This window comes from Pseudopodoces humilis, chromosome 23 (assembly GCF_049639895.1).
Source record: "Pseudopodoces humilis isolate 2021_Gansu_Grassland_sample_001 chromosome 23, ASM4963989v1, whole genome shotgun sequence".
Taxonomy (NCBI): domain Eukaryota; kingdom Metazoa; phylum Chordata; class Aves; order Passeriformes; family Paridae; genus Pseudopodoces; species Pseudopodoces humilis.
The window spans coordinates 5,310,317-5,333,175 of NC_142222.1; the positions used below are offsets into that span (position 1 = coordinate 5,310,317).

Genomic DNA, 22,859 nt, shown 5'->3' on the forward strand with positions numbered 1-22,859 from the left:
TATTTAAATCTTAAGTTGGAAGCAGAACCATTAATTAATAAATAAATAAACAAAAATCACATTTAAAGCATTTATTTTGAAAAATAAAATACAAAAGATCATTGAATTGCAATTGTACATGTAATTTATCAATTTTTTTTTTTTAAATAAAAGATAATTAACATTTTCCACATATGAATTAAACAAACTGTTCCACCAAAAATCTTTCAGGACAAGCACAGAGCACTCTTGAAAGCTTCATACACTTAAAACCAAACTGCTACAAGAAACAAAAAAAAATCTTTGAAGATGGAGCCCTGTAATTAAAACAGAAGAGCAATTTCAGAGACAGGCATTGCTTTTGCATTTTTTAAAACCTTAAAAAAATAGTTGTGCGAATGTAATGCAGTTCTACATTAACATCAGTGATTTTTTTTTTGTTTTTTTATAAGGTTTACATGCGCTCACAACAGCAAAATACAGAACAAAAACAGGATGAAAGAAACAGGAGAGAACATTTTGAAGAGAGCAGGCCATGAGCAGCACACCTCTGATCCCAGGGGCCAGGCCTGAGGGATCATTCCCATGGGAAAAGGCAGCAGTTGATCTCCTAAGGGAAAAGAAATAAAGTTATGTTGGAGCTTTCCTGGTACTATTCAGCTTTTTATCCTGGACAGCATTTTGGAATTACAAATAATGCAGAATTAAGAGTAGCCACTGTTGTTTCAGCAGGTGGAAAGTCACTGCCGAGACAAATCCCATGTCTGTAAGGAATGTGGCTGCTTTGTCCATCCTTTGTCATTAGAGAGACTGCTTGGAGCATGGTGCAAAAAAATATATTGATTTTCAACTTACAAGCCAAACCTTTGTGACCCAGTGGGAAGTTACTGCTGGGAAATTCCCAGTTTGCTTTCTCAGAAACTGGGCAGCAGCTTTAGACAGAAATATTGCAGGTTGAAATCCATTTTTCAGAGCTAAGCAGCAAAATGAGGTTGATGCTTGAGTCATTTTAACATTGACTGTGTGAAAAGAGGATGGTTTCTCTATTGATTTCACAGTGAAGGCCTGTAATTCATCTCTGGGAAGCTTTTAGATCCATTATTTCTACACAGAACAGTGCTTTTGGCTATATTTAGGGTGTTTATATTTATGGCCACATAAGGATCTATTTTGGGGATATTTGTAGGGCACATTGCTTTGGGCTATTTTTAAACTGGATTTAAATTTTGCCATCTTTTGTTGTCAGGCCAGAACATCTGATAGCAGGGCTGACAAGTAAAAATCCTGGATTAACACAGGAAATGTTGCATCTCTCATTCCTTAACTGGTCTGGAATTTACTCAGCTCCCTGCAAAATTTTGTCAGTGTTTATTCAGTGACTAAAATGCAGCTTTTTGAAAAAACTTGCTATGAGATGTTAAATCAAATATTACAAACCAGCTCATCTTTAGCAGTTTCCTTTAAAAAACTTATCTTCATATTTATCTTACCCATGGAGTTACAAAAGTTAAACAATGCTGTTGTATTACCTTCTGTGCAAGAAATGTCCATTTTATCCTCTATTCCATAGGTTCAGTCTGTCAAAAAAATAATTACATTAGCTATTTTACATTAGAGGACAAAAATATCAGTACCAATATCTGTTCTCCAAACCTTTGAGCTGTTTAGTTACATTATGTTAAGACTAAATGAGAACAATATCAGCATCAATTTGGTCAAGATTTTATGGTTTAAGGAATATTCTTTTACTCTTCCACGGTGCTTATTTTTGTCTTTTAGATGGTCTTTCTTTGGTATGGGTAAATCTGCTCAGATTTTGGCAAATACTGTACTTAAACCAAGTTAATTGTATAAATCCACCTCCTGGAATTTAGCAGGAACCTCCCTATCCTATGAAGAAGGAATTTATCAGTCACAGTGGCCCAAGTTCTTTTGGGATAACTGAAAATCACAAACAGCATAATTTAACTGATACTGTATGCAAACAAGGATTTAAAGGATTTAACCCAGGATTTATTCAAAATCATGGATTTTTTTTTGCTAGCACACCATCTAAACACGGTGTGCTCAATTCTGAAGGATCTCCCTGCATTTTCCATAAATCCTCTCAGCAATATTTCCCCTCCTGTTAAGGCACACCCTATTCCTGCAGCTTTATCTGTGGCTAATCCTGCAATCCCACCAGCAATCCCATGTGGAAGCCCCAGGAGTGACCCCAGCAGGCTCCTGTGAATTCAGCAGCACACATGGAGCAGACACTCAGTGATAGGGACAAAATGCTGGCAGCAACAGGGCTGGGATGGTTCTCCAGAGCTGAGCAAAGCAGGAGCACTGAGTGATCCAAGCAGGCAAACAGCCAGGAAAAAGCCAAGCCCACATTAAGAGATCACACAAAGGCTGCTCAGAAAGATTTGGTGGCCACAGCAGGGTTATTTTCTGGAAACATGAAACACACACTACAGCTATGCCACTTCACTGATCCACGTTCATTTTATCTTGCCACGAGACTTCCTTTCTACTGTCTTCTTTGGCTGGAACAAAAGAAACCAGTTTTCTTTTTTAATCAAATCATTTTTATTTGAACAAACAGAGAAGTCAAAATGCTTTGTCTGTGGTAGATTCCTGGTATTTTTAACCTGTCCCATCCCTGGCAGTGTCCAAGGCCAGGCTGGACAGGGCTTGGAGCAACCTGGGATAGTGGAAGGTGTCCCTGCCCATGGCAAGGGGTGGAAAAAACCTGGTTTTTAAGGTCCCTTCAACCCAAACCATTCTGGGATTTTACAATTCTGTGATATCAACAAAATCCTACAGTTCGAGAGCTTCACACTAAGAGTTTCACAATAAGGGTTTCTCTTCTGCTTTTTTTTTGCAGGTCCTTTAGGGAGCTGATGACAATGAACAGCATTTGGGGGGGTACCAAATTGTGAATTTTCAGTAAAACCTTAAGTTCCATAGCAGACTTGACTGTTAAATCAACACCATCCCTATCCATGGCTGGGTTTGTCTGATAATATCTCTATTTATTTTTAAAATCTCTCAGTACTTATAAACTCTGCCCTCTGGACTAGACTTGCTTTAAACCAAGATAACAAAAGATAGATCTCCTCTACAAGTAACAAACTTTGCAGTTTGGTCCAGAAAAGAGGTTCAATTTTTTCTTCCATTTCACAGCAATATTCAGGTAGCTCAGGCTGACAAACACCACTCTTAACTCTGGAGTTACACATGGATTCAGGAGAGGTTTGGGATGCCGAGTTCAAGATTCCTTCTCATGGATAATCTGCAAATCTTGCCATCAATCAGAAAATCAAGCTCATGAAGAAGTGGTTTATAAAGGCTGCTTGATATAATTTGCTGCTACACCCACAAAAAGGAAATTAATTCAATACTGTACCTGTGGCACTTCTTTGAGGAAGTCAGGAAGCTGAAATTCACCTTTATAGACCTGGAAAAACAAACAAAAAATTATACTACTTAAAGCTCTCATTCACTATTGTTTAAAATGCTGAAGAGCTTGTTAAGGGAAAGGAAAAAAAAAGAGAATAAGGCTTTTTTGTGTTGTTAGCATCCACTAATGCTAGAACATTAAATATTTTGGCAACATACTGTCTTCTCTCTAGAGGATAATTTTTAAAAGCTCTTTGCTTCTGAGAATAAACATTCCAAAGGATAAAAAAATGTAATCTGTTCTTTTTTCTTTTCCAACACTGAAGTATACTTGAAGAGTTTTACCATCCTGTCTACTGAAGCATAAAGACTGATCATCCCAATGTCATGACTGTGGTCTTGTGTAATCATTTCAAAATAAAAAAGGGCATAAATCTACTTGGAAAAATTCCCTAAAGCCATGAAATGGAAATGGGGCTCCTCTGAAGCCTCGCTCTGAGCTGCACTCCCTGGTTTGCGTCAAAGGAAGGAGCTCCAGGAAGTCAGGGCATGTTTGTTACAATTTTCTCTGCTCTCCTATGTGCAGATGACCAGAACACAAAGCCCAGCTTGTCAATATTCTGCAGTGACCTGGGACTGCAGCTGAGTCAGCTCTGAATTTCCTGCCCAGCAGATCCTGTGACTCACAGGATGGACTCGGGATTGGATTCCCATCCCAATCCATCCCTGGGATCCAAACCACCAGGCTTCACTGAGAGCAGGAATGACTGCACACACACGTTGTGGCACTCTGATATTCCATGGTTTAGACAGAATAGGAACAGCTCTCATCTGTATTCAGCCAGGAGCCACTGGCATTCCCAAAGGAGCATTAAGGAAAGTCACCCTGGGCAGAAATGTGGTGTGTGGCTATTGGAGCCTTGCTCCATTACAAATATTTATAAATCAAGGAGAGGAGTTCTCATTTTCTGCTTTTATCCAAATCATTAAAATGCAGGCTGTGTCCTGGAGAACAGGAATGGAAGTTACAAAACAACATTATCACAGCAAAAATGTTACAGAATAACCTCAGCAAGGGTCACAAGAGAAAACAGGATTTTTTGTTAGGCGGTGCTGATGTTGGAAGGAACAGACAGGAACATTCACCTTTTCTGGGAATCCTTAAAAACAACTAATCCTGATGGTGGCAGCACTTTGTGACTGATTCAGAACCAGAAGGACCAAACACAAGGCTCTCTCCAGAATCCTCTTCCTTTCCTTCCCCTGGAATTACGATTCAGTCTAATTTTTATATTACACATCTAGATTTTTGTCTGCTCTAAAAACTTCACCTTTGCAGGAACAGCCATTACCCCTAATAAACATCTAACAACAGATAGTCAAGATCAGCAATGTTGAAAAGAATCATGTCACTGGAAAGCAAATGTTTTGAAGGTATTTCATATTATATTCACATGAAACTATCAGCACTTACACAGCACAATTTACCAAGGCAAATCTAAGCAGTGGCAGGCCAAAGATTAGGTTTAACACACAAATTTTGGTTCAGAAGTGACATTACCTAAGGGCTGGTTTTGTCAGGAGGAGACTGCATAAAAACTGGTTTAAAGTAATTCCAAAAACATAAATGGTCCCTTTTGAATCAAAACCCAGGGATCAACAGCAATCCAGACATTCTAAAAACAATGACTCCATCCACAGCCAAAGAAATTAAAGAGGCTTCAGATTCCCAATCCTTTTCTGACCAATCTGTAAGTGTAAAACACATCACTCACAGTGGCATTAGAGAGACTGAAGCAGGATATTGGAATTATTTCCAGTCTAAGCAAGAATTCAGTAAAATTGAGAAGAAATGGTGTTTACCATTTCTAAGGGAATTATTTTGCAAGTCCAAATGGAATTCCAGAAGAGGGGGATCTGAAGCCTGTGTCAGTTTGTTGTTCAGTGTTGGCAGTATTTAAGCTGCTCTATTAAAAAACCAAAACACATTCTTATAGCCAAACAGAACGGATATTATACTCAAAAAGAGATCAGAAAACAAATTTCACATCCAGTTGCCTGAGAAAACCCCTCTAAACACACAGGGAGAACTTCAGAACAGAAGTGTAACCTATAATTCTTTTTTTATAGAAGATTAAAGCATTTCTTTTCACCCACTTTCCAGTCTGCTTTGAAAAGAGTCCCATTATACTTGGTCAGTTTCAGCACACAAAAATAATGGGATTTTTTGTGTAAAAGTCACTCTGCAACCAAGTGTGCTTGGGCTTGGTAAACTTTAAAACATGTTGCAGAGTATACAGCTGTTGATGTTTAATTGTAAAAGAAAAAAAAGTAATCAAGAACACTGGCAAAAGCAGAGCTGAGCTCCTTTCTAGAACCACTCCACAGCACATGGAGGTACCCTCAATCTTTCAGATTTTCCTGAACTTTTAAGGCAGCTTTAAAGGTTTACACAATTCTTCACCTCTGCTGGACCTGCCAAGGCAGAGCCATGTGGGATGTAAATGTTTACCCAGGAGGGACAGCACAGCGAGCAGGATCTTACACAGGCCCAGCAATGTCTGCCAAAAGGCAGCTTGCAACCACACCTCAGTTTGCATTTTGGTTGGTAATAACTCTCTTTATGTATTATTAATCATATTTATGCAGAGATAAAGGGTTTGGGGTTTTGTTTTTGTTGTAAAAATTAGACAGCAGCACCTCTGGAGAAAAACTATGTAGGAATCCACATGTTGGAAGAAACTGTCTAAATGGAATATTCAACAAATTTAGAGGACACTGAGAAAGTCTGTACTGTTGTGGTCACAAAAAAAGATGGAATAACCCCCAGATTTTGTTTCAAATATCAGAGAAAAAGCCCCCAAAGCCAAATGCCTTTATGACCAGGTTCATCAGTGAAAATGGAGATGCAGGGCCCTGAGCAGCTGGGCATTCAAACACCTTTGACAGCACAATTTTCCTCATCCCTTAGAATAAATACACTTTTTACCTTTATCAGAGATTGCTCCTGCCCTTAAAATCTCAAAGACAAACTCTTGAAATCCTGGTTGTCATGGATGTTTTGACTCTGAACAGGTTTAAATTGTTCCTCACAATTTAAACTAGGAATGAGACCGGAGTGAGTAAACTCTGTTTTTATCTCTAGATGTTGCCATCAGCTGAACATAAAACACCATCAGCTGAACATAAACCAGAGCTGGAGAACAGCTTTGGGCTGTCAGGAGAAGAATCACTGTGTTTGAACAGTCCTGGTGAAAGCCACATCTCTTTCTCTGGAATTCTGTAACTTCCACCTCTGGATCTCTCCATGACAGGGAGCACAACTCCATGAAGAAGTTAAAAGAACTTACTGAAGTGTGTATTCCAAGAATATAAATTTATTTAGTGGGAAGGACGTGCCAAAGAAAATCTGATGTAATTCATTACAGATGGGAGAGGAAACCACTGTGCCAACCATAACACAACAGTGCAGCTTCTCGTGGGCAGGAGGCAGAGCTCTGCAGCTGGGAGCTGCTCTCTCTCCTCTTCTGCTGGGTTCTGGCAAACTGCTGAAACTCACTTTGACACAACCTCACAGCACTGATAAGGACATATCACACAATGTTCTTATGAGGAGTGAATGGATTTCACCCCATGGAGACTGGGCTACCAGCTCACACACAGCTTAATTATTTGCATTTTCTACATCATTTGCAGATGAAAACTTTTACTTCAGGATGTTGATTTCCTTTCTGCTCAGGATGTAGAATTTGTTAAAACTCTAGGGGGGAACAACAAGTAATTATGTATCAAAAGGAAGGAACATTTGCAGTGATAAATTAACAGATCAACGACAGAATTACAAGAAAACCACATGTTCAGTGAAAATCACCCTCCTTGGAGAGGTCACATGCAGAGATCTGCTGAGCAGCACAACCCTGGCCAGACCTTGCTCTCTCTGCTCTGCATTCCTCTACTGAGACAAGAGAAACTGTCAGAAAAGATAATATTGTCAGTCTTAACAGAAAACAGACAAACAAAAAGTTAATGGCTTTGTTCGTGAAAACACCAGAAAAATCTGAACTCGTGGCTCACCCAGTGCAGATCTCATCAGAGATATTTTATTTCCTAACGTAGCACTGGGAGAGCAACACAACAAGAGATGGAGTTCCCTTCATGCTCTGCTAGTTCCTCGAATAAAAGCAGAGGGGTCAAAGTACAAACCCAGGTTGCTTCTTGTTATTTTTGTGCTGTGCTGCAGGAGCACAGAAACCAAACCTCAGCATTTTGGTGTCCTACACAGGTTACAGGCAAGTGAAAAATCCAAATTTAGCAGAGGCCATTGCTTCCTTTGCATTACCTACAAAGAGATACCATTTCTAATTTAAGCACTGTCCTTTAGCTGGAGAAAATAATCATTTTGTCTCCAGACTGAATTAAAAAAAAATATGTTTGAGCTGTTCATATGGAACTCACCAGCAGGGGACAGAAAAGGAGAAATGAGGAATAAATAACAGAACTTAAGTGTTCAGAAAGCTTAGGAAAACTAATATTTTGCACCACAGCAACCATTTCTTTCCATTTTTCTCCAGTACCAGCCCCTTTTTTAGAAATTTTTACACTGTTGGTTCTCACTTCCATGATTAAGAGCAGCAGCTTTATATTGCTGAGCATTATTTTCACTGTTAAGTGCAATTTGTGGTCTTTTCCAAGAAGGGACAGATTTTGCTCAGCTTTAGAAGTCTGAACTTTATCTGTTTTCAATGAATACAATTCAAGTTCTGTGTTCACTTTAAAGTCTTGGAGACCACAAACATAAACATAAATATAAATATAAATATAAATATAAATATAAATATAAATATAAATATAAATATAAATATAAATATAAATATAAATATAAATATAAATATAAGAGAGCTTCTTCCAAACACAAAATGAGCCAATAAATGGCTACAAACAAGATTCAGATATTCTTACTATGCACTGAAGAGCAATTCTGGAAACATTTTCTTTGAACAGCTTCATCCATATTCCAGATATCCAGTACAAAACTCTGTGAAAGGCTATCCCAGGTGAAGAAATTTAAAGAAAGCAAAAAGTGCTACAGTGATTTACAAATTCACCAGCTCAGAATACACAGGATCTTAACTTGCCAAGTGCCAGCTCCAAAAGGCTGGAAAAACCCAGATTTATTTATTTTATCCAATTAAATAAATGCTTTATTCTCCAGGCTACAGCAGCAAGGAATAAATTAGCACAAGTTCCTGGAGGAGAAAGGAAACTGCACAAGAGCCGTCCCTGATGGGCCAAAATTACACACCAGAGTCTGAAACAGTTTGAAATTTTTATGTTGGTCTATTTTTAAAGAATATTCAAAGTTTTGAAGATGAACCATCTTGAACTCTCTTGTTTTTAGCATTCATTCAGAGCACCTCCCTCATTTTATCTGTACAGACCATGCATGCAAATGGAATTTTGGCAAAGAACAAGTGACTAGAAAAATATATACTGGGTAGTACAATAAACAACAAATTAAAATGCTGTCTAGGGCTGCAAGTAAAGCTATTAAATTAAAATAGCAGCCAAAATATTACTGAGTGTTCCATATGTCTGCAATATTTAGATCAGCTTCAGTTTTTAACAGCTGCTCTTAGCATTGGTAAATAAACAAATTATCCTTCAAAGCAAACTTGGAAAAAGCCTCAGTAAACCCTCAGCCTTTGAATTAGGTTTTAATTTCTTTAGAGAGATGCTCCTGGCTTTGTTTATTACCTGAATTCCTCTCTTGTGTTTTGAAATCAAATCCATTTCAAGAAGTGACAGAAATCCAGACAATTTTTACAGCTTGGCTTGAGCTTGCCCCACACAGGTGGGGGCCTCAGAAAGGTCAGCAGGCTGTAAAAACTTGTGTCAGTTTTATCAGTGAGATACAGCCAATACAATTTGCAACTTTTAATATTGAACACTTTTTTTAACTGCGTGCAGAAAAGTTCATTTGATTGTAAACCTTTAAAAGGGAACTTATAAATTATAACCAAAAAGGGTAGGTTACTTTTTCCATGCAGAGCTATCAGCTATGAATTAAAACAATCAAGCTGCCAGCCTTTATTACACTAATTAATGATTAATGACATTTTTTTAGAAAAGAAATAATGCAAAAATGTTTAGAGACTTCACAAACCCCAATTCCTTTTTCATTCCTATCTATCCCATCATTATTCCAAACAGTTTTTTCAGGATCAGAAGGCTGGTGGAAGACAGTCCTTATAAATTGTTTAATTCAATTATTTTTCCCCCCCGATTACTCTGCTGCAGCAGCAAAAGTCACCTTCTTTTAATAAACTATACATGCCCAAAAGGAACAGAAGCAGAGTTATTAATTCTATTTCCAACAATGGTAATGAGTTTTTTCAATAGATACCTCCAGGGATAAACAGCTCTATAGCCCAACTACTCGAATTCCAACAACATTAAATTCAGACTCAAATCCTTAAATTTAGGTTAATCAGCACCAGACCTTTCTCCATCTTTGAGCTGTTCTACAAAGAATTTAAAAATCAGACATTTTGATCATCGTGGGCTATTTTCTATGGGTCATTTTTCAAACTCTACCAAGTATTTGGGGTATAATTTTGTGACAGAGCTTCTGCCAACCCTCATGTATAAAAAGCTGAGCTCGTCCATCAAGTTTGAAATCCTGACAAGAAAGCTTTTTCCACTGTTAACCAGTTCCCCAACTTTCTGGGCAGCTCTCAAGAGGTTCAGCTCCACACACCAAGCAAAGAATTTTTTCATTTTCCCCCAAAGAAAACACATTGTGAAGTAGCAAAAAGTATTAGAAACAGACTTCAAATCCCCAGAGCAAACACAAGACTCCTGCTCTAGAGCTCATATCCATTCAGTCAATAATTAAACACACAAAAACCTTACCCTCCTTGTGTTTTCCACCACTTTCTGATCTGGCTTCCCATAATTGGGGGGGTTGGCATAGGGGTCATAGCCCAGTTTGGCCAGCATGGGGGCAATCACTGGCATGTCCTGCAGGACATCAGCTGGGATCTTCCCAACCCACTTGGACAGAGCTTCCACATTCACTGGCTTGATCACTTGGTCAGTGGATCTTTCAACCCTGGGAAAGAAGAAAAAAACAATTTATAGTTTCCACTCCAACCAATTATTCTTCAATAGCACTAAGACCTTAAGCTCGTTTTCTTTGGTTTTTTTTTTTTCTCCCATTCTTCTTTCCCTCTCATATTTTCATGTTTTCTACAGAGCTGATGGGAAGTGAAGTTTTAATGAGAATAATTTGCACAATATTTGCAGATGCTGCCTGGTTTAGGCTCTCACATGCTGAAAAAACTCCTTTATTCCATAAAAGCAGCAGAGAAAGCCCAAGAGCTGTTAAGTGAAAAGTAAACCCACATGTACATATAAATCTGTTTTCCCACATTTGCTGTTTAATTGTCTAGGATGTATTAAAAGTTGTATTCTAAATTCTAACCCATGTGTTATTTCTTCTCACAACCATTCTGTGGTTCACTTTTTCCAAATTTGTTTAATAAAACAGAGACCTGAGATGACAGAAAGCTACAAACCACAGAAATATTTTTCATAACCATTCCTCTGACTATTTGGCCTTCACATAGATCTTAAAGGCAAGTGCACAATCAGTGTCATATTTAGAAAATAGTTGATTTCTTGTTCATTTAAGCATTTAAGGTAATTTTAATTTTTGCTCTACTTTTGTGGAGTGTTTTTGTTGTGTTTTCTTTTTCCAGGGAAGAAATCTGGCACTGCTTTGTTCTGTCTTTACAACTGTACGATACATAACTTCTTTACTGTGTTTATTTTTGGAACAGAATTCAGGCTGAATAATTGAAAACTCTCTGAGTTTTTACTCTAAATAATTTAAAACTTCTTTTCTGACCCCAGAAAGAGTTTGGATGTTATTGGACATATAAAAGGAATATTTTTGTCTGCCTCACACCTGATGCTGAACACACACCAGTCACCAGAGTTCACCTTGCTCCTCTTTTTTATTCCTCATCAGAACTAAAGTCCTCCCAGACCAGAGGAAGGAAATCAGTCATCCAAGGCTGGAAGGTCAGTAAGGCGAAATAACTGAAATACAATCAACAAAGAACAAACCAGACAGGGAAATGGTCATAAGGAAACTGTCTTGGCAAGCAGGGCCTTCAGATTGGTGTTTTATGAAAGCTGGAAAGGATCTGACAAAATAAAACCTCTAAAACAACCCCAGAATTTTCAGCTTTGTCCTCTTCATTACCAGAGACTCAAACCAAAGGCAGGATCTCAGAAGGGGATTCTGGGACCAGGGAGTTGTGACTAAATTTCAACCTTCTTGTTGTTGGACTGAGCTCACAAGCTTGGATGGAAAATTTAAAAGTTTTAAAAGTGGGGTTTTTTGTGATCTTTCTAATTAGAAGATGAGCATCTGACTCCATATTAAATTAGCAAGAAAAGAGCTGCTAAAAATTGAGATTCAGAAGTTCAAAGCAGCAAGGCAGAAGCCAAAGCGCCACAACAGGAGACCAGAGGTGGACTGGGACACTCAGGAAAAAATTATCATGAGATGTTCGAAAAAAGTAAGATTTATGGTCCTCAGACAGAGCCAACCAAGCCTAAAACCTCTTCACCACAACTGCAAATTGATTTGAGCACTCAAAATCAGGATGATACTGGGAGAACCAGGTAATGAGCCTGGCTAAGAGCTTGCTGGAGCCCCCAAAAATGGGTATTAGAGATAGATTTGAGCCTAAATTTGTCACATATGGATTTCTCATCCTGATGTCAAATTTTAAATGTGTGTTTTGCTCCTCTGTCATTTTAGTCTTTGCTAACAATACCCTCAGCATGAAACATTTCCTGGTGTCTGATAGCAGGGACTACATTTAGCTACTTCCAAGCACTGATAAAAAATCCACTGCTCCACATTTGGTCTGGTTAAATCCTTCTCTGTCCTTTCAGTTAAGGTGGGAAGGAAAATAAAACAATTTATGAGAAAGATTCCTCAGATAAAGAACTTATGAGGACTGTGAGGGAAGACAGACTGGAGGCAAGAGGAAATAAAAATGTAAAAATCCAAACAGAAAAACAAGGAAACATCAGTTCTTGGGAAAATTGATTATATGGCAGTGATTCCAGGTATGGGAAGAGTTTGAGATTTGGGAGGAGAAGAAGCAGACAGGACTAACCCCAAATAAGTCTGTATCTGTACCAGAATAAAAAGAGAGCTATGTACTAAATATAGTAAATTCTGAAGTAATTCTGCCTAGACAGCTATTTCCATAATAAACCTAATAAAAATTGCTCTAGAGGAGTTGAGATTTCTTTACATGTCAGCACAGCTGCTTTCACTTAGGCAAAGGCCAGAGCTCAATTAACAATCCTGGTTAGAGCATGGAGTCCATAATGCATTCCTTCAACAGCCACGTTGGCAGGGACTTCAAACCACAGAAAATTCACACTCCTACAAATCCTAGACTGCACATCCCTACAGCCCTTGCAGTGTTCCTGGATGAAAATCAAAATAAGGGGAGAGAAATCAATTCTATTTATTAGCAGGTAATAGCATTGTTATAAAGGTCTTTTAGTGACACTGTGATCTCTTTCTCAAAATGTTTTTAAGTATCTCAAGATGCTTAACTTGTCAGATTTCTTTTCAAATAATACCTCCAACAATTAAAACACCTCCAGGCATCCTAGGCTGGACTTAAGCCAGCAGCATAAATCTGAAGTGGGTGCTGAGCCTGTCTGCAAGACCTGGAGGTGTTTCAGGTGAATGAAAAATGATTAAAGGAGGGGGCTCTGCTTGTTTCCAGGCGTTTTTACACAATATCACAGCTGGGGATGCCAAACCCAGCAGGTTTTAACTGCAACAAGGGCATCAGACTGGGAAATCTCAAGCTCTCCCTGCACAATTTCAACTGGAATCCCATAAACATACAACACAGGCATTTAAGATTTTGATATTCACTGGGTTTTCTGCAGCCCCTGAAAGCCTGAGTCACTGAAATCATTATCAAATCCTGCAACTGAAAACCAAATTTCACCACCTACTACAAGGGTATTAGATTAGATAAACCCACCCCAGACATAATACTCATTTCTCAGTTTTTTCCCACCATTGCTAGAGCCTCCTGAAATCAGAAATTGCTTCCCCAGATCATCTCCTGGGAGATAATAAAAGCACATAAAGAACTCTGGGATCATACTGAATTGAGGGTCACCAGAACATGTCCACACTCGCTTGTCTTAAATGTGAAGGTTTCACTGAAAAAATAAACATGAGGCCACATTTAACTTTGAACAATCCATTTTCTTCATTTTTAGAAACAAATATTCTCAACACCTCACACCCCATTCCACCAGATTTAATAAGAAATATTAGCAAGAATTCAGTAAGGTTATTGAGTTTCACAGTATAAAGGTCCATTAATTTTTAAAAACACAAATCTGGAAGCTGTAAGGCAGTAATATTTTACTAGAAATGGGATTATACACAGTTATTTTTACAAGACTCTTAAAGCTTGGCAACCACCCATTTATCTCAGTAAAAATAAGTTACCTCCACTCAGGTGCTGCTGAAGCAGCAACAAACCCCAGGAATTAGGGAAAAGTTCCCATGTGGATCAGCTTCCAGGGAGGTATCACAGTGCCCTGCTTCAGGTTAACATTTCCACATTTTCAATCTGCTATCGAACAACAGTGCCAAAAAAAGGGACGAGATCCCTTCCTGATAAACCCTGGGAACACAGTGGAGGCTGTTTCCTCAGTGGCAATGGTGATGTGAAACTTCCACACTGTAAATATCTAACTGTTACCTGAGTTTTAAGTTCTCTTTGTAATCACTGATAATAATTTTCTATTTGCTTTAAATCAAATGCCTTTACAATATATTAGAAAACCCACAGATGTGTTCCTAGGCACTAAATAAAGGGAATCTCCCCATTTTTCTTTCTCAAAATTGGAGTTTAATAGAATTACTCTGTAACAGTCTGTGTGTCCCTGCTGTGCAAGGTGCCTCTCACTCAGAAGCACTTGGCAAGTGCTGAATATTCCAAATCCAGGAGCTGAGTAATTTAACTGGGCAGGCCTTGCTGCTGGAATAGGGCTTCTCATTCAGTATTTTAAAAATTAATCTGGTGGATTCAAAAGTAGGAGGAGTGTCAAAAATTGACATTTTTCTCTCTCAATGTAAAGATGAAACAGCTTCTGTATTTCAGTTGTTCAGCTGTGAACAGTGGCAAAGAAATCAGAGTGGTTTAAACAGAGAATAAATCAGATTTTCTTTTAACAGCACCCATCTAGTTTTTCTAAGCAGAGTTGAATTTTGGATTCTGAAAGCAGCTGATTCAGGTGCACAGATGGCCCAACAGAATAGTGAAAGATTTGCTTACAACAAGGTTAATTTTCATCAAAATGCTTGTCCTTTTGGGAGCACAAGCCAGGAGAAAAGCTGCCAACTCTGCTTTCTATTCTCTTGGAGAAGTTTCTCCAGTTTCCTGGAAGAGGATGTTCTTGGCAAACTCAGCTCCAAGGCCATTCTTGCACTGACAACAATATTGTTGCTGAAATCAAATGGGTGATCTGGCTGGGATGGGTAACACCAGTCTAGATAAAACATCTCAGGTTTATTTTGGGGCACAGAGAAAAGGAAAGCTGACATCAGATATACAAATTCAAGTTAGTCTTGACCATTAAAAGTTTTCTCACATTACACACATAACCAATATGAGACTGCAAAGTGTTAATTAGCAATGACTTCTTTTCAAGATGCATCATAAATCAGCTGCCCACGGGAGAAACTGAAACCAAGCTATGATTTTTACATACAAAATGTACTATTTTAGAACAGCACAAGGTGAAGGAAGAAGGCTCATACTCACTTGGAAAGAGAGACCCCCCCAGCTTTTCCAATCATCTCCTCATGGTGCAGCACTGCCTGGTTCCATGGGATGTGCAGGAACTTGAGGAGAGTCCTCATCCACCTCTCAGGGTGCAGTACCAGCTGTTCGTAGTGCACCAGCATGCACCTGCCAAAGCCCACCTCCATGCACTGGTTGTACATGGTTTCTATGGCCCGGTTCCACTTGGTCAGGCAGTCCCTGTAGCTGTTCAGGTCAAAGCCAGCTATTGTGACTTTCCTGGAGATCATGGAATGCACAGATGCACGGCCATCCCGGACCATCAGCAGGAATTTGGCATTGGGGAAAATTCTGGCGAGATAAGTTAGGGATTTTAAAGCAAAGGGATCCTTGTTACACAAATAGGGAGCGGGCTCGCCGTGTTTGACGATGATCTCCAACAAAAACGCCTGCATGGCTGAATCCAGCACCTCATCCGTGACCCCGGCCTCATCCAGGCGGATTTTCTCCTTGCTGGACCTGGCCCACATCTGCTTCACAGCCAGGATTCTGGGGATCACCCTGGTCTCCTCCCCGCAGCGGATATCGGGGTGCGCGTCCAGCATGGCGCGCATCAGCGTGGTGCCGCTGCGGGGCACTCCCCCGATGAAGATCAGGGGCATGTCCTTGCTGTAGGGCAGGGTTCTGTTGGTGCTGGCACTGGGGGCTGTCCCCAGCGTGGCCCTGGCACCGTCCCCCCGCGGGGGCTGCCCGCGCTGCTCCATGCGGTGGTGGCACTCCATGGCGTGCTGGCCCAGGTAGAACACGGTCACCGAGCTGATCACCAGGCACGCCAGCAACAGGTTCTGCTTCAGCTTCCCGACCATCTTGGGCAGCATAAAGACACCTCTTACTCCAAATTATCCTCTAGTTCACGTGCCATGGGAATCCTAATCCCAAATAAATTAAGGTCTGGCAAGTGGAGAAAAAATAAAATTAAAAATTAGAATTTTTTTATTACTTTTTCAAGAGGTGAGACAAGATTAAGTCTGAAATCCCAAAACACTCAAAATAAAAGCAAGCTTTCTCATTATTTCTTTTTCAGTTCAGCTTCATAAAATTGCATTATTCAAAAGTAATTTTAATTTCTGCAGATGAGAAGAAAAAAAAATTAGATGAATTTTAGACATGCATAAGAGTCTGAACAAAACTTTTAGTAGAAAACAGTTTCAAAACCCGTCTGTTGAATTCCATTTCCAGGAAGGACTAAGAGCATGCTATGTTTTATAGCAAATATCAGAGCATTATATCAAACACTGGCTTAGATAAATCTTTATGCTGCTGCTGGATGACTCCACCTATATCTTTATTTTTCCCATTTCTAACAGTTAACGTAGACACTATTATTTGTGTGCGTTCTGTAGTTCACCTGCTTTGAGTTTTCAGGTCAGGTGGGTGGAAAACTGACTCTTCTTCCTGTGATTCCAATGAAATTAGTACTCTAGTAGAATTTTTAAGGAAGAGCTGGCTGTTCAGGGCTGGAATCGTTCACTGAGCACGTGGAATCACAGATGATTTTAACTGGGAGGAGCTCCAAGCATGGAGGTACCACCAACATTTTAAATGATTGGCTTCCTCCAGGCTTTTCCATCTCTATCAGCAACTGCAGGACACATCCTTGAGTGGACAAGATCCTTCTGCCTGCTCCCTGTTTCTCCCCAAAACATTATCCACTTAACCTTTTCCTCCTAAAATCCAGTTGTTAACTCAGAAATTCCTGATTTGAGCGAGGCTTTCCAGCTCTGTGCCTATTTTATGGGAACGTGCAGCCAGAGGACAGAATTCCCACTTAGAAGTGGGGAAAAGAAGGGAATTCCTCCTGCAGGAATCTGTCACAGCAGTGTTTTTTTCTGGCAGGGCATCCAAGAGAAGGTTTTGCCCTTCACATTAGCAAAGCTTATTCCAATCAACAGCTGTCACAATATTCCACTCAAAGTTCAGCTTTTAGTCTCTGTTACCAAAATTAAACTCAAATATAACTCAAAGATTAATTCCCTTCTTTTTCTGTGAAGTGGCAAACACACCACTCACAGGAACAATTCATCCTCTGTGACAAGTTTCATTCTACTCATGTACCTCTCCTTGCTTTAACTGGACCTTAAATATCTAAACATTAAAAAGAAAAACCCTCAAATTCCCAGAAATTTAAGGGGAGGTCATGTGAACAGTGCTCAAAAAGAAAGGAAAATAAATCATGCAGCTCATATTTCCATAGCACCAAAAATCAAAGTTTCTCTTCTGAAAGATTCAGCATGCAGACCTAGTCTGAATTAGGGAAGGGGAAATTGTTCTGCTTAAAACTAACAAATAATACAGAATCTTTTAAAATTCTGTAGATACAGTATCCACTGGAGAGAAGAGTTAACACAAGTGAAACAGCATTTCAGCACAGAGCACATAAGCCCTACAAATATTTACCCTTCCTACCATCCCTACCATTACTCAGTTTGAGTAAATTCCACAAAGCTAATTTCCTCAGGAAGGAAAAAAAAAAAATAAAAATCCTCCACAAAAACCTTCATCTTCCTAACTAAAACCTACTCCTGGAAGATACACCAACATTCCCCAAATGCAAAAGTTAGGTAGACGATTGCTGGAGAAAAGCATATCAAGATCAAATTTAAGATTTAGATTAGAATATCACTTCAACAAAAAAAAAAATAAACCAGCTTTAACAACAAAGCTGAAGAATTGTAATACTCTCAGTACTGGAGGAAAGCTGGTGATTGAAGGCTGAAATCTTTAATTCACAGGTTGGGTAAAGCAAGTGATGACTCCCTCTGGGCACAGTTCCAGCTGTGAATTTCAATTCATGCTGCAGACTGTGAGGAGGTTTCCTAAATTTCTGTGAGTATTGACTCACCTACACCACCAAAATCCCACCCATGTGACAAAACCCCCACATCAATCACCACAAACACTTTCATTTGATGCAGTAACTTGTTTTGGGAAGTTCAAAGTTGCCAAAGGCTGCAAAACCATAAAGAATCAGGATTCCACTGTCCTACAACCTTCTGTCCTGGTTTTTTACCTGGAAGCAATACCTGGAACATGCACTGTCATAATGAGCAGGGCTTTGTGTGTCAGGAAAGCCAGAGGAGCAGTCAGAAACAGCTTCTCTCACAAAATTAATTTATTCTCCAAGCCAAAAAACTCTTTTCTGTGCCTGAAGTTCCAAGGAAAGCTCCTTGGGATAAAGATGACATATGGAAGTTGCTTCCTTCTGCAAACAAACCCCACCTTCCCCTCCCCATGAGTAAGTGCTCTGGAGCACATCTGTCAGCCTGAAGGATTATAAAAGTTATTATTGCTCTGCTGTTAACAGGAATTAAATTGACAGCGTTTCAAAATCACAGCAGGGCAATCAGCAAGCCCTCGGCTGCATTGAAGCTGAGCTTTGAACTGCTGTGGGGTTTTTACCTGAGAAGAGCAAAGTTCCACTCCCTGTACAAGCACAGACAGCTTTTATTAAAAATATCCCAAAACAACCTCCACAAGCACCCAAAAAAACACAACCCCCTCACACAAAACATGAGCTGAGGAGGTTGTAGATAACTGCAATGGTAGAGAGGCCTTTGGCAGCAAGTTTCAAGTGCCAGGATAAAAAGAATTCCAAGAAAAATTTATGTGGTACTCAAAAAAAAAAAAAAGAATTGGGATCTACAAGTTTCATCACAAGACAGTGCAGCCAAACAGAATTGTCTGTAAGTGAATTTTCTGCCCAGAAAAGTCAGGCCTATGAGTCAGCCCCAGATGATGTTAGCACAGCAGAACTGACTGCACTGCTTTGTTTCCTTCTCCTGCACACATTTCATTCTCCTGCTCTCCCCTTCCACGCAGCAGGTCAAGACCTTTTCCCTCAAGTTCATCCAAAAAATGCTGAAAATTTTTAGCTTAGTCAAGAGGCAAGTCATCCCTCTATATTTCACATTAAAACAGTTTGGGGGTTGTTGGTGTTTCAAACATTCCCTGCCAGAGGAATAAAAGGTGCTCCATTCCCAGGCAGTAAAAAGGAATCCTCTGGAGCTCCAGAGCTCAGCCTTTCACTCTGGAAAGGGAGCACTTCCCTTCTCCTGTTCAACCAGAGCTTTTCCAGGGCTAAATTCAGAGGGCAGTGACAGTGGCATCATCTATCCCAAAATAAAACACAACCCCAAATATATATGAAGCATTTTTCGGTGATTAACTTGTCCTCTGCTTCCATGGCCTGAACTCCTGGCTCAGATTCTGACCATCAGAGCTCCTTCCAGGAAGAGCACAGCTTAGATTTTATGGGATTTGTTTTGTTCCAAGTGCAGTGAACAACTTCCCCTTATAGTTCCCACTGCAGGAACTACAAAAATGTTTTCACACATTTGCATTCCCTTGAACTTAGGCTTTTCTGATGGGTTGGTTTAAATCTAAATCTCTGACAAAATGTAAAAGGCCAGAATTTGAGCTCAACTCTTCTGGAGAACTTAAAAAGGAGCTTTTTGTGCCAAAAAGTAGGAGCAAAAGAGAAGCAGAGGAAGAGTTCATAGCATTGGAAAACTGTCTTTCCCCTCATGTCTTCCTACCAGGTTCCTATGATTCCTTTTCCTCTTCAGGAGATCCACTCAATCCTTGATTCTCTGGGGCTATGACAACACCACCCTCTCCCTTCCCAAGGCTTCATGGAGCAGACTACAAAACACACCCTGCAAAAACAGGAGATTCTGATGCACAGCCTGACTACTATACCCAAAACTATAAAGGAAATTGATTTTACAGTGGCTAAATTAAATGGAAAAATATCCCAAAGTGCTGTTATCCATTTTCACTCTCTTGAGAAGGAGAAATGAAAATGCTGTTAAGACTTTAAGAAGTAACTGTCAACTCTATTTCTTCCCTGCCTCTTCTTGCACCTTTCACTTTTTCTCTCTTAAAATAAATACTGGAAAGGCAGGAGATAGTGGGAATTCCCAAGAATCACCCCCCAAACAGTACACATTTAGAAACTGAAGAGCTATTTCTTCGAGGAACTTCTATCCTAAGCTCTTTCAGCATGCCTAAATGAAAGTTTAAAGAAGGAATCCCATAAAAGTTTTCCTTCAAGGAGCTGTTTGACTGTGGTTGTTTGTGTGTGTTCACCACAGATGATTGCATGTGATAATGGCAGAGCACAACACCAGGGAACAGCACTGAAATATCCACACACCACCACTGCCAGAGCCACCCAAACCATCACAGCCTCATTTAGCAGACTGTTCCCGACAGAATTTGAGCATTCAGGAAGCATTTTTATCCCTCTGCATCACCTTAAGGATTCCCCCAAAACTGGATCTGTGTTACCACAATTTTCATGGACCAGAAGCTGCACAAGGAAGCACATCCCAAGCAAAAAATTCAAAGCTAAAAATAAAAATCAAGAAGTCTTGAGTTTCAAGTCCAGCTTTAGCTATGTAAGCTCTCATGGCCTTCAAACCCTGCAGCTGTTTGCCCCACATTTCTCCTCCTATTAATCCTAGAGTAAAAAAGAAAAGGATGATAAAATAGAAGGAGTAATTTTTATTCACCTCCACAAAGAAACAAGGAGTCCACAAATAAATAAGGAGTAAATCCCCTGGCATGAAAACATCTGGAATGAAAGACAGCCAACTCCTAGAATGACAGAACAAAGTTGGACAAGATTAATACCAGGGAACCCAGATGTGAGGACAACTCTCCCCTATACCTCACACTGCAAGAGCTACAGAAATGTTGGTTACACATCTGCATTCCTTAAACCTACATTTTTTGGGTGGTTTTTTTTAAATCTAAAGCCCTAAAAAATTTGAAACACCAAAATAACCTTCATTGGCACAGACTGCTGAATCTGAAGTTTCCATATCAGGGAATACAACACACAACTATGCAACCATTTCATGATTTCTATTACAACCACATTATAAAGAGTAAAAAAAAAAAAAAAAAATGCTCATACTTATGCATTTCCATCTTGTTACCCAAGCACTCAAAATTCAACACTTTTGGGTTTTTCAACATTTAAGGCCGCTAAAATGACTAAAAACCACATAATTAAGAAGTTCTGCTTCAAATGGAAGGAAATATCTCCATCCATTCTGGTCTACTTACATCTATAATATATACAGCAAATTATCATGATTTGCATAGAGAATGGTCAAAAAATAGTTACCAACACGGTCCTGGTTATGCAAGAACAAACAGTATTTGTCAAGTTCTACAGCTCCTGCTGGAGAACAATTCAACAAAAGAAATTTTACTGAAGACACACAGAGCTCTCTAAAGTTATGCAGAGAAGAAGAAAAAAGGGAAAAAGGGGAAAAAATCACACTGAGAGCAGATGAGCTCCTGTTCTATGCGCTTTTCTGCGTGCTCCTCAGAGGGATTTCAGCACTCCGTTATACACTGAGGTACTGCGGAGAATAAAACTCCTTAATAACAGCAAAAACATCCAGATCCACAAAAATTTGCACGGCACATTCACAATAAAAAAACGCAAATGACAACGGCGGCAGCAAACCCACTTTCAGCTAAGCGACAGTTTCGATCTCCCGCTATAAAACTATAAAATTGTGAAACTATAAAACTGTAAAGCTATAAAATTGCTGGGGCTCGGAACAACCTGGTCTAGGGAAAGGGGATGATTGTTAGGGTCGCTTCCCAGCCGAGCCATTCCATACCTGTTCGCAGGTACAAACCCAGCGCTCCAGCACCATCCCCGGTGTCCCCCTGCCCCACCGCGGGCACTCCCGGCCCTCCCCGACACCGAACAAAGGCACCCGGGGCGCCGGGAGCCCCTGACGCGACTTCCCCCGCCCGCAGGGAAACTTTGGGAATGACCCGGCTGGGCTCGGCCGCGGGGAGCAGCGCGCCCGCCCCTCCGCTCATCCCCGGCTGCGCTCCGGGACCGCCCGGCCCGGCTCCCCCGCGGGCAGCGGGGCCGGCACGGCGGGGACCGAGCCGCTCCTGCCGCCGCCTCAGGCCGCGGGCCCCCCACCCTGAGCACGGCAGGGCCCGGGCGGGGCACGGCGGGAACGGGGAGCGGCAGGGCCCGCCCCGGGCCCGCCTCAGGTGCGCGGCGGGCGCGGCCCCTCACCTGCGCTGCTGCTGCTGCTGCTGCTGCCGCCGCCCCCGCGCCGGGCTGGAGCCGCGCAGCAGCGGCACGGCCGCCCCTCCGCCACCGCGGCTCCGCTCGGGCACCATCGCAGTGGGCAGGGAGCGGGACGAGGAGCGGGAGCGGCACCGGGAGAGGGACGAGGAACGGGAGCGGCACCGGGAGCGGCCCCGCTGCCGCCTCGCCTCAGCCGCGCGGCTGCGGCTGCCATGGAAATCACAACCACGCCCTGATTGGTCGCGGGCCTCGATGTGTCGCGGGCCATCATTGGGTCACACCCGATGATTGACAGCAGAAGGGGGAGTGATAAAGAGCGTGTCCCCGCCCCTCCCCGCACATCTGGCGCGCACAGCTGGCCGCGGGCGGGGCGCGCGCGCGCACATCTGGGCGGCGGCGCCGCGCGCGCGTCTGGAGCGGGGACCCCAGGTGCGCCAGCGTCTGGCCAGATGTGGCAGGCAGCTGTTGGCGGCCGGGAGCCCGGCACAGCT

The 22,859-nt window shown here is 41.1% G+C and overlaps 1 protein-coding gene across 5 annotated transcripts; it reads right to left on the reverse strand.

The window, feature by feature from the left end:
* Positions 1–56: 56 nt before the first annotated feature.
* Positions 57–22,570, reverse strand: TPST1 (tyrosylprotein sulfotransferase 1). Of its 5 annotated transcripts, XR_015774458.1 has the most exons (9): positions 22,354–22,570; positions 20,810–20,894; positions 19,832–19,951; positions 15,258–16,187; positions 10,279–10,477; positions 3,374–3,424; positions 2,435–2,510; positions 1,509–1,556; positions 57–589 (listed from the first exon to the last, which is right to left on the reverse strand). XR_015774458.1 is itself a non-coding variant. In XM_005525811.3 (6 exons), exons 2-5 carry the CDS (start codon positions 16,112–16,114, stop codon positions 1,539–1,541), a joined length of 1,125 nt encoding a protein of 374 aa, XP_005525868.2. In that variant the 5' UTR covers positions 16,115–16,187; positions 22,354–22,570; the 3' UTR covers positions 57–589; positions 1,509–1,538. The 5 variants fall into 5 exon arrangements, 1 of the variants encoding a protein (XP_005525868.2); XR_015774457.1 differs by lacking the exon at positions 19,832–19,951; XR_015774456.1 differs by lacking the exons at positions 19,832–19,951; positions 22,354–22,570 and adding an exon at positions 21,938–21,979.
* Positions 22,571–22,859: the final 289 nt, after the last annotated feature.

What these genes read in the sequence shown, in the direction of transcription:
- TPST1 (XM_005525811.3), bottom strand. Translation starts at nt 16,114, where the DNA reads ATGCTGCCCAAGATGGTCGGGAAGCTGAAGCAGAACCTGTTGCTGGCG. An exon ending in GGGGGGGTCTCTCTTTCCAA is followed by an intron (nt 10,478 to 15,257) that starts GTGAGTATGAGC and finishes CTTCTTTCCCAG; the next exon opens with GGTTGAAAGATCCACTGACC. An exon ending in TGGTGGAAAACACAAGGAGG is followed by an intron (nt 3,425 to 10,278) that starts GTAAGGTTTTTG and finishes TTGTTTTTCCAG; the next exon opens with GTCTATAAAGGTGAATTTCA.